General features: G+C 27.4%; 1 protein-coding gene across 1 annotated transcript in view; it reads left to right on the forward strand.

Annotated features, from left to right (window-relative positions):
• mfr (ferlin family C2 domain-containing myoferlin misfire) overlaps positions 1-12,375 on the forward strand; it is a 37,835-nt gene that overhangs the window by 12,162 nt on the left and 13,298 nt on the right. Inside the window, exons 6-9 of the mRNA XM_075303776.1 lie at positions 2,199-2,489; positions 2,550-3,286; positions 9,273-9,441; positions 9,500-10,404. Coding sequence (XP_075159891.1) covers positions 2,199-2,489; positions 2,550-3,286; positions 9,273-9,441; positions 9,500-10,404 — 2,102 coding nt within the window. The remainder of the gene's footprint in view (positions 1-2,198; positions 2,490-2,549; positions 3,287-9,272; positions 9,442-9,499; positions 10,405-12,375) is intronic.

Below are 12,375 nucleotides of genomic sequence, written 5' to 3' on the forward strand. Positions count from 1 at the left end.
TGTGTCAGCAGGCAGATAGTTCTGTTTAAACCATCAACAGTTTTTGAGTCCTGCTTGAGGAAGGGAGAGAGAGGATGAAAATGGGTATTAAAATCGCTTCCGGAATGACCATAACAGGGATGAAACTTCGAGGAGTGCGAGATTTTAGTTCCGGGACAAGTTTCTACTATTTCAACATATTTTCAGCCAGGTCTCTGGACAAATTACAGTAGAATTTTTTCAACTCTTTCACTTGGAGTGCATCTCGGTTATTTGTGTTGCAATGCCTGTCGGAGGTTTATACCAAACGAAATTCAAATTCTACCTTTTCGTTGTGGACTTGACAGGTGCCATAGTGTATTGAGACCCGCTTCCAGAAATTCCCTATCAAAATATTGTCGTTTGGAGTTTGCGCACCATGCGAAAATCAGATGCTCTCCTTTTATTTGAGGTTCGGAAAACACGAGATTCCTTCCGAAAGTCCTTTGAGTCCCAAGCGAAAATCATATATAATACCTTCTCTTCGTCCTAGTTTTTTGAGAGTGTCCAGATCGGTATCGACAACCAATCAGACACCATCGTTTTGATTGGTAGCCATTGGAAGCTTTATTCGATTTTATGATTGCGCGATCAAAAGTTGTAATTTTCGCCATAAGCTAAAATCAAATATTTCCTTTTTGTTCCAGGAGATTTCAGATCGTTCTCGTCTCTAAGATCACATACCACTACCTTGGCATGTGTTAGGTAACAAGTACATTGACCTTTTATCAGGAATGCCCATATGAAACAGTCAGATCTTTCTACGTGGATGATCATCGGTTTGGGAGTCTTGCTGGAGGGAGAGGGATAGGATCTAGACATTAAAATTGCTCCCGTTATATCTAAAACAAGGAATATAAGATGATGTCCGAATATAAGAACAGGTACCCGATGATGTCTGAATGTAAGACCAGGTACCATTTCTCTCGCTATCTAGATATCTTATGAGGACAGTCACTTGATCAGCAGGCAAATCGTACTACTTGAACGACCAATAGTTTGAAAGTCGTGCTGGAGAGAGAAACTGCGAATGTTCATAATAGGAACAGAAGAGAAATCGATCGACATGAAAATCCCAGGGGCGCCTTTCCCTCTTTTCGAATACAACATCTTCGTAGCCAAGTCTTCTGAACCAATTGTTGTAGACCTTTTCAAATTTTATAGCCTGGAGTACACCTCCGTTGTCGGCTATCAAAAGTTACATATTCTCCGTGCTTAGTATTTCCATCCAATCAGTTAGCAACCCTGTGTTTGCAAACCTGACGATGATAAACTCTGTAAATATAACCATAGCGATGAGCGATCGATATGATCGTGAGCGTGATTTTGCAGAAATTTTATTCACGCACACTCACGAACCGATTTTATTTCTCACGCACGCTCACGCACGACATATTCATTTTAGTCCCATTCACGCACATTCACGAGAGTTCCTTCAAATTTTGTTCACGACTCACGTGATTCACGCGTGTCACGAAAATTTAGGAACCTAAAGAAGACCAAAAAAAAAACTGCTAAGGACGAGCAGCAGTTCAAGGCAAACTGGCTTTCTGCGGCGAAGAAGGTGGACGAGGTGGCTGTACAAAATCTGATGGCAGGTGTCAAGCGTGAGGCCCGGCAATTCGGATTTGGAAAAGCGAAAGCCTAACTGAATATTTTTCCTGAATTTTATACTAATTGAACTTGATAAAGAAATTTAATTTGATTTTTTAAATAAACGATTTCACCGATTTACACGCGTTTTCCCTTGACCAAATTTTGACCGTATCACCCTTTAAGGAGACATAGGATTAATCGTCCGGCACGAAACTCCTTGGTATGCCAGATTTTGGTACATGGACCTTTTGGCTTCAGCATCTCCTTTATAGCCAAAGGTACATCGCTTTAAAACCAAGGTGATGAAAATTGGGGCTGTCCTAAGCTGTTAGAATAAGAAGTTGCTGGAAAGGTTTGAGTTTCCGCTTCCAGCTTCCTCGTTGGAGCCTAGCATTTCTTTTAATTGCATATTCAGGTTATTGCAGAATAGTCTTGGATGTGATGCTGACTTTTAGATATAAGAGCTCGATACCAAATATCGCAGTTCGACAATGCAAAATATATCCCATCCTCAAACAAGTTTTGATTTCGAATATATTCGATTGTTAGCCTGCAACCAATTCTAATATTTCTACTATTTTTAGATAAAATTTTGGAGCAATTTGAAGGATATTCGTTCACACCTGAGACTAACCAACAATAAATCTATTGATGAAGTTCTTCAGGACCTCATAAAACTTGTACAGAATTTACAGAACCTTGCTATTCTAAATAATCTTCAAGATCAATGGCCTAATTTGATATTGATCTTTAGTGCTGGCAACAAAGATTGTGGTTATTGTTATTTGGATGCCAAAACATTTCAGTTCCTTGGTTCTGAGACAGAGGATAATTCCAACGATCAATGTTGGAAAATTCGTAATTTTATTTTTAAAGTAAGTTGGTCACTGAAGTTTGGGAAATAATTCTAACCATTTTCTGTATATACTCTCGAGGGTATTCAATGCAGACATACATGTAACAATTGTGGTTGTATTGTGGCCATTTTATATGGTTGTCTCAGTATTACCAATGAGAAAGAACGCCCGATGTTTTTAAACCAAGTCAAACATGATTGGATAAATCCGGAACCCTTCTATTGGAAACCTAATAATGTATCGTCTACAATCCTTAAATGTCGTGTATTCATACATCAGGCTAAAATACGACCGGGTTCAGATCGTAGTGGTCTATGTGATCCATATGTTCGCGTTATGATCGCTTCACATTCATCGCAAACACAAGTTCTCTATGCTACGTTATCACCCGCATGGGATGCCGTAATATCTATAGACTCCATATTTATACCAGGAAATTTCCAAAACAATTCGCCCTTGCTGGCAATTGAATTATATGATATTGATAAGAGAAAATCAGACGATTATTTGGGATGTGGATGGATTTCGCCAAATGTCATATCCATGGATATGCAGAGCATAGAAGAAATTGAAAGTTATAATCAACATATCACGATGACAGATGCTTTGGATAAATTTAACAACTTGATCAACTTATCTCCACCACCATTAAAATGGATACCTATGGCCCTAAATGGTATTATAAAGGCGGAAATTTTGATGTCAGCAGAGTTGATTAAATTGCCCCGCAATGATATGATGGGAGAGATGAGTACCAAACCCTTAGTGGTAAAAGGAATTCCAACTTCTATCAAACCAAATATAAGGAACTATATGTAAGTAATGGTACAACTAAGATCAGTTTTTTCCGCACTTAGCCGTTGTTTTTTGCCTCCTTAAGCCTAGTACTTTATTTCTATAGGAAATTTCCTGAAAATTTAATTTCTATAGGAAATTTCCTAAAAATTTCATTTCTAAGGATTTTTTTTGAAAATTTCATTTCTACAGAAAATTTTCTAAAAATTTCAATTGTATTGAACAATTTCTCAAAATTTTAGTTCTACCCGAGTAAAAATTGAGAGATTAAATTTGATATAATTTAAAATGACTAGATCCGAAAAATGGTAAAATCGAATCATATCTAATAATTACTATGGAAATAGATCTGATCAGATCTCAATATTCGCCGAGATCTAAAGTCTTAGATATAATTATATCTATCCCTATATATTATTGGATCTCTTGTTAAATCTAGTCATATATGGAATTATATACATTTTTATCTAATTCTATCTCATCTTATGTGGTTATATCTAAAGGGGCCAATTTTGAGATCTAATCATATCTGATTGAATACACCAATTTTTACACGGGTATAGAAAAATTTTGTCAAATTTTCAGTTCTATAGGAAATTTTGTCAAAATTTCATTTCTATAGCAATTTTTCTAAATATTTCATTTGTGTTGAGAATTTTTTCAAAGTTTAATTTCTATAGAAAATTTTGTTACAATTTCATTTATATAGGAAATTTTTTCAAAATTTCAATTTTATAGGAGATCTTATGAAAATTTAAATTTTTTAGGAAATTCTTTAAAGATTTCATTTTAATAGGAAGTTTTCTCAAACTTTACTTTCAGTAGGAAATTTCCTGAGAATTTAATTTATACAGAAATTCTGAAATTTTCATTTCAATAGGAATAGGAAATTTCATTAATATAGGAAATATTCCCAAATAATAATATAGGAAATATTCCCAAAACATAATTTTTATAGGAAATTTTATTAAAATTTCCTTTTTATAGAAAATTTTCTACAAATTTCTATAGGAAATTTTGTCAAAAATTTCAGTTCTATAGGAAATTTTGTGAAAATTTAATTTCTATAGAAAATGTCCTGAAAATTTCATTTCTATAGAAAATGTTCTCAAAATATCTCAAAATATCAAAATATCATATCTATAGGAAATTTTGTCAAAATTTCAGTTTTATAAGAAATTTTGTCATAATTTCATATCTATAGGAAATATTGTCAAAATTTCAGTTTTATACGAAATTTTATCATAATTTCATATCTATAGAAAATGTTCTCAAAATTTCATATCTATAGGAAATATTATCAAAATGTCAGTTTTATAAGAAATTTTGTCATAATTTCATATCTATAGGAAATTTTGTCAAAATTTCAGTTTTATACGAAATTTTGTCATAATTTCATATCTATAGGAAATTTTGTAAAAACTACCGTTTTATACGAAATTTTGTCATAATTTCATATCTATAGGAAATTTTATCAAAATTTCAGTTTTATACGAAATTTTGTTAAAATTTCAGTTTTATACGAAATTTTGTCATAATTTCATATCTATAGGAATTTTTTTCACATTTTCATTTTGATTTTCTCCAAAATTGATTTTTGATAGGAAATCATCTTACAATTTAATTTCAATAGGAAATTTCGTCACAATTTCAATTCTATAGAAAATTTTGTCAAAATTTCATTTCTGTAAGAAATTTTGTCAAAATAGCATTTCTATAGGAAATTTCCTGAAAATTCATTTCTATAGAAAATTTTCTAAACATTTCATTTCTATAGAAAATTTTGTCAAAATTTAATATCTATAGAAACTTTCTAGAAATTTTGTCAAAATTGCATTTCTATAGGAAATTTTGTCAAAATTTCAATTCAAATTTCCATTATATGGGATATTTACTCCGAATTTGATTTTTATAGGAAATCTTCTTAAAATTTAATTTCAATAGGAAATTTTGTCAATTTCATTTCTTTGGAAATTTTTTTCACAATTTCATCTGTTTCGAAAATTTTCTGAAAATTTCGATTCTATGGGATATTTTCTGAAAATTTCGTGTCTATAGGAAACTTTCTGAAAATTTCATTTCTATAGGAAATTTCCCGAAAATTTAATTTCTATAGGAAATGTTCTCAAAATTTCATATCTACAGGAAATTTTGTCAAAATTTCAGTTTTATACGAAATTTTGTCATAATTTCATATCTATAGGACATTTTTTCAAATTTTCATTTTGATGGAAAATTTTCTCCAAAATTGATTTTTGATAGGAAATCATTTTAAAATTTAATTTCAATAGGAAATTTTGTCAAAATTTCAATTCTATAGAAAATTTTGATAAAACTTCATTTTGATATGAAATCGTGTCAAAATTTCATTTCTGAAAGAAATTTTGTCAAAATTTTATTTCTGTAGGAAAATTTTTCAAAATTCCATTCTATGGAAAATTTTTCAAATTTTCATTTCGTTAGGAAATTTTGTGAAAATTTCAGTTCTATGGAAATTTGATGAACATTTAATTTCTATGGAAAATTTCCTGAAAAATTCATTTCTATAGGAAATGTTCTCAAAATGTTATATCTATAGGAAATTTTGTCAAAATTTCAGTTTTATACGAAATTTTGTTATAATTTCATATCTATAGGAAATTTTTTCACATTTTCATTTTGATTTTCTCCAAAATTGATTTTGGATAGGAAATCATCTTACAATTTAATTTCAATAGGAAATTTTGTCAAAATGTCAATTCTATAGAAAATTTTATCAAAATTTCAATTCTATAGAAAATTTTGTCAAAATTTCATTTCTGTAAGAAATTTTGTCAAAATTGCATTTCTATAGGAAATTTCCTGAAAATTTCATTTCTATAAAAAATTTTCTAAAGATTTGATTTCTATAGGCCATTTCCTCAAAATTTCTATAGAAAATTTTCTAAACATTTCATTTCTATAGAAAATTTTGTCAAAATTTAATTTCTATAGAAAATTTTCTAGAAATTTTTCAAAATTTAAGTTCTATAGGAAATTTTGTCAAAATTTTAGTTCAAATATCCATTCTGTGGTATATTTTTTCGAAATTTGATTTTTATAGGAATCTTCTTAAAATTTTATTTCAATAGGAAATTTTGTCATAATTTCATTTCTTTGGGATTTTTTTTCACAATTTCATTTCTGTTTCGACATTTTCTGAAAATTTCTTTTCTATGGAATATTTTTTGAAAATTTGTTTTCTATGGGATATTTTCTGAAAATTTCATTTCTATAGGAAATTTCCAGAAAATTTAATTTCTATAGGAAATGTTCTCAAAATTTCATATCTATAGGAAATTTTGTCAAAATTTCAGTTTTATACGAAATTTTGTCATAATTTCATATCTATAGGAAATTTTTTCAAATTTTCATTTTGATGGAAAATTTTCTCCAAAATTTATTTTTGATATGAAATCATCTTAAAATTTAATTTCAATAGGAAATTTTGTCAAAATTTCAATTCTATAGAAAATTTTTATAAAACTTCATTGTCATATGAAATCGTGTAAAAATTTCATTTCTGAAAGAAATTTTGTCAACATTTTATTTCTGTAGGAAAATTTTTCAAAATTCCATTCTATGGAAAATTTTTCAAAACTTCATTTCGTTAGGAAATTTTGTGAAAATTTCAGTTCTATAGGAAATTTGATGAAAATTTAATTTCTATGGAAAATTTCCTGAAAAAATCATTTCTATAGGAATTGTTCTCAAAATTTCATATCTATAGAAAATTTTGTCAGTGTTCAGTTGTAAACGAAATTTTGTCATAATTTCATACCTATAAGAATTTTTTTCACATTTTCATTTTGATTTTCTCCAAAATTGATTTTGGATAGAAAATCATCTTACAATTTAATTTCAATAGGAAATTTTGTCAAAATGTCAATTCTATAGAAAATTTTGTGAAAATTTCAGTTCTATAGGAAATTTGATGAAAATTTAATTTCTATGGAAAATTTCCTGAAAAAATCATTTCTATAGGAATTGTTCTCAAAATTTCATATCTATAGGAAATTTTGTCAGTGTTCAGTTGTAAACGAAATTTTGTCATAATTTCATACCTATAAGAATTTTTTTCACATTTTCATTTTGATTTTCTCCAAAATTGATTTTGGATAGAAAATCATCTTACAATTTAATTTCAACAGGAAATTTTGTCAAAATGTCAATTCTATAGAAAATTTTGTCAACATTTCAATTCTATAGAAAATTTTGTCAAAATTTCATTTCTGTAAGAAATTTTGTCAAAATTGCATTTCTATAGGAAATTTCCTGAAAATTCATTTCTATAGAAAATTTTCTAAACATTTAATTTCTATAGAAATTTTTGTCAAAATTTAATTTCTATAGAAAATCTTCTAGACATTTTGTCAAAATTGCATTTCTATAGGAAATTTTGTCAAAATTTCAATTCAAATTTCCATTCTATGGGATATTTACTACGAATTTTATTTTTATAGGAAATCTTCTTAAAATTTAATTTCAATTGGAAACTTTGTCATAATTTAATTTCTTTGGAAATTTTTTCACAATTTCATTTCAGTTTCGAAATTTTTCTGAAAATTTCGTGTCTATAGGAAATTTTCTGAAAATTTCATTTCTATAGGAAATTTCCAGAAAATTTAATTTCTATAGAAAATGTTCTCAAAATTTCATATCTATAGGAAATTTTGTCAAAATTTCAGTTTTATACGAAATTTTGTCATAATTTCATATCTATAGGAAATTTTTCAAATTTTCATTTTGATGGAAAATTTTCTCCAAAATTGATTTTTGATAGGAAATCATCTTACAATTTAATTTCAATAGGAAATTTCGTCAAAATTTCAATTCTATAGAAAATTTTGTCAAAATTGCATTTCTATAGGAAATTTCCTGAAAATTTCATTTCTATAGAAAATTTTGTCAAAATTTAATTTCTATAGAAACTTTTCTAGAAATTTTGTCAAAATTGCATTTCTATAGGAAATTTTGTCAAAATTTCAATTCAAATTTCCATTCTATGGGATATTTACTCCGAATTTGATTTTTATAGGAAATCTTCTTAAAATTTAATTTCAATAGGAAATTTTGTCAATTTCATTTCTTTGGAAATTTTTTTCACAATTTCATCTGTTTCGAAAATTTACTGAAAATTTCGATTCTATGGGATATTTTCTGAAAATTTCGTGTCTATAGGAAACTTTCTGAAAATTTCATTTCTATAGGAAATTTCCCGAAAATTTAATTTCTATAGGAAACGTTCTCAAAATTTCATATCTACAGGAAATTTTGTCAAAATTTCAGTTTTATACGAAATTTTGTCATAATTTCATATCTATAGGAAATTTTTTCAAATTTTCTTTTTGATGGAAAATTTTCTCCAAAATTGATTTTTGATAGGAAATCATTTTAAAATTTAATTTCAATAGGAAATTTTGTCAAAATTTCAATTCTATAGAAAATTTTGATAAAACTTCATTTTCTATGAAATCGTGTCAAAATTTCATTTCTATAGAAAATATTGTGAAAATTTCATTTCTGAAAGAAATTTTGTAAAAATTTTATTTCTGTAGGAAAATTTCATTTCGTTAGGAAATTTTGTCGAAAATTCTCTACTGTAGGAAATTTTTTGAAAATTTCATTTCTAAATGGAAAATTTCTCAAACTTTAATTTATTAGGGAATTTTCTCAAAATTTAATATTTTTAGGAAAATTTCATTTTTTTGGAATTCTGTCAAAATTTTAATTTTTCCATTTTATGGATAATTTTTCAAAAGTTCATATATATATAGTTCTATAGAAAATTTTGTCGAAAATTCTATTCAGTAGGAAATTTTCTGGAAAATTTAATTTCTAGATGGAAAATTTCTCAAACTTTAATTTATTTAATTTTTATAGGAAAATTTAATTTCTTGGAAATTCTATTAAAATTTAAATTATATAAGAAATATTCCGCAAATTTTTTATAACAAAATTTTTTCACTATCACGTTTCACATTCCAGTTTGGAGGTGACTTTTGCTGGCTTACGTAACTACACAAAGTCTTCGGTACCTACTGGAAAACATCGGATAAAGCTAATGATGGGTGATCTCTTATTGACCTCTGGGCTATCATCATACCACCAAAAACATAGTATAAACTTTCTGTTTTCCTATGCCTCGGGAGTTGTGGTAAGCTTGAAATTCCCATTAAAGTGCAGTCAAGCCGTTATTCAATCTCTTTATCAAGAGTCTTCCAGAGCAATTTGAATATTGGCCAGCGATGATAGTCACGGATGTAGTCGTGACCACTCAAGATGAGGACATAACTTTGGGAGCTACTCTTATAGCAACTAGTAAAAAATATCTGCAAACAGACAAGGAACTAAAATGTAAAGCGAAGGAGTTGGCAAGTGAGGAATCAGAAGTAGAAAGTGAATGGGAATATACAAGTCCATCTATAAGTCTGGAGGAAAATGAGTCACAATTAGAACCTCTTTTACCCACAAATCTTTCAACAACCAGGACCTTTTGGACCAGGACCTTCAGAGAAAATTTCATCACCCGAGTTCCCGAAATCAATGATCCCTACGGCCTTAATGATATAATCGATGAAAAGGAATACACTTGGTGGACAAAATTTTACAATTCCATGTCAATAGTATCCAACAACCCTCTATCACGATTCAAACACAAACTTGTCATTTACCCCAATGAATTGGAAAAACAAACAGAATTCAGTCACCTTCATGATTGGGCTGAACCCTTTCCTGTAGTTCATGGTGTCAGACATACAAAGAATTCCTTACCCAAAGAGGAAATTTATGCCACTTTAAAAATGAAAATAAATATTACGGCTTGCCAATGTGAAAATTCAGAGGAACTAAAAACTTCAATTTTAAAGCCTTTGACTACAGTCGTAAATCCCCGCTATCAGGACGAATTGAAATCACTGGCAGAGATGGTGCAATTGGTAGTTCGAGTCTATGTAGTTCAGGGATTACATTTGAGGCCAGCACAAAAACACGGCCAAGCTGATGCCTATGTTCGAGTTGAATTGGGCCAAACGCAACAGACAAATCGTGCTGAATACATTCCCAATGAAAGTAATCCAGTATTTGGAAAATGTTTTCAATTGAAAGGATTAATACCAAGGTAAAGGGACAAATGGACCAAAAATCATGAATTTTCGTGAAAATTTCATTTTTATAAATAGGTAAATGGGTAATAGGTAATTTTCTAAAAATTTTATTTCCATGGAAATTTCCTCAAAATTTTTACTTATAGGAAATTTTGTTCAAATTAAAAAAAAATACTTTTTATAGGAAATTTTGTCGAAATTTCATTTTTATAGGAAATTTTCTCAGATTTTTATTTCTGTAAGAAATTTTATGAAAATTTCATTTCTATTAAAAATGTTCGGAAAATTTTATTTCCATGGAAATTTCCTCAAAATTTATTTCTATAGGAAAATTGTCATACGAAATTATGTCGAAATTTCAGTTTTGTTGTAAATTTTGTCGAAATTTCATTTTTCAAAAAATTATTTTTATATTTATAAGAAATTTTATTTTTATAAGAAATTTTGCCAAAACTTCAGTTTATAGAAAATTTTGTCAAAATTTTATTACTATAGGAAATTGTGTCAAAACTTAATTTCTATAGGAAATTGTGTCAAAATTTAATTTTTATAGGAAATTTTCTGAAAATTTCAATTCTATAGGACATTTGGTCAAAATTTCATTTCTATATTAATCTTTCTCAAAATTTATTCCTATAGGAAATTTTTTAAAAAATTCATTTTTAGAAGAAATTTTGTCGAAATTGTATTTTTATAGGAAATTTTGTCCAAGTTCCATTTTGTAGGCAAATATGTCAAAAATTTATTTTTGATATGAAATTTTGTCAAAATTTTTTTTTTGTAGAAAATTTTGCTAAATTTTCGTTTTTATTTGAAACTTTTTCAAAATTTCATTTTTATAAGATATTTTCTCAAAATTTGATTTCTATACTAAAAAACATTCTCAAAATTTATAGAAATTTCCTCAAAATGTATTCCTATAGGAAATTTTGTTAAAATTTTGTAAAGAAATTTCTATAGGAAATTTTGTTAAAATTGTATTTTTTATAGGGAATTTTGTCGAAATTCTATTTTTAAAGGAAATTTTGTCAAAATTTCTTTTTTATAGGAAATTTTGCTAAAATTTCATTTTTATTTAAAACTTTCTCAAATTTTCATTTTTATAGGAAATTTTCTAAGAATTTCATTTCTAAAGGAAATTTTCTCAACATTTTTCGCAAAATTTATTCCTGTAAGAAATTTTGTTAAAATTTTGCAAAAAATTCATTTTGATAGGAATATTTGTCGAAATTTCATTTTTATATGATATTTTGTTAAAACCTAATTTTACAGGATATTTTGTCCAAAATTCAGTTTATAGGAAACTTTGTCAAAAATTTAATTTTAATCGGAATTTTTTTCAAAATTTTATTGTCAAAATTTCTTTTTTATAGGAAATTTTGTCAAAATTTCTTTTTTATAGGAAATTTTGCTAAAATTTCATTTTTATTTAAAACTTTCTCAAATTTTCATTTTTATAGGAAATTTTCTAAGAATTTCATTTCTAAAGGAAATTTTCTCAACATTTTTCGCAAAATTTATTCCTGTAAGAAATTTTGTTAAAATTTTGCAAAAAAATCATTTTGGTAGGAATATTTGTCGAAATTTCATTTTTATATGATATTTTGTTAAAACCTAAGTTTATAGGATATTTTGTCCAAAATTTAGTTTATAGGAAACTCTGTCAAAAATTTAATTTTAATCGGAAAAATTTTCAAAATTTAATTGTTACAGGACATTTTCTACAAATTTAATTTCTATAGGAAATTTTCTCAACATTTTCTGAAAATTTCATTTCTATAGGAAATTTTGTCAAGACTTCATTTCTATAGAAAGTTTTCTCAATTTTGCCAAAACTTTCTCAAAAGTTTATTTCCATGGTAATTTCCTCAAAATTTATTCTTAAATAAATAAATTAATTTTTATAGAAAATTTTGTCGAAATTGTATTTTTATAGGGAATTTTGTAAAACTTTCATTTTTCATGGGCAAATATGTCAAAAATTT

The sequence above is a fragment of the Haematobia irritans genome, chromosome 4, assembly GCF_050003625.1.
Source record: "Haematobia irritans isolate KBUSLIRL chromosome 4, ASM5000362v1, whole genome shotgun sequence".
NCBI classification, from domain to species: Eukaryota; Metazoa; Arthropoda; class Insecta; order Diptera; family Muscidae; genus Haematobia; species Haematobia irritans.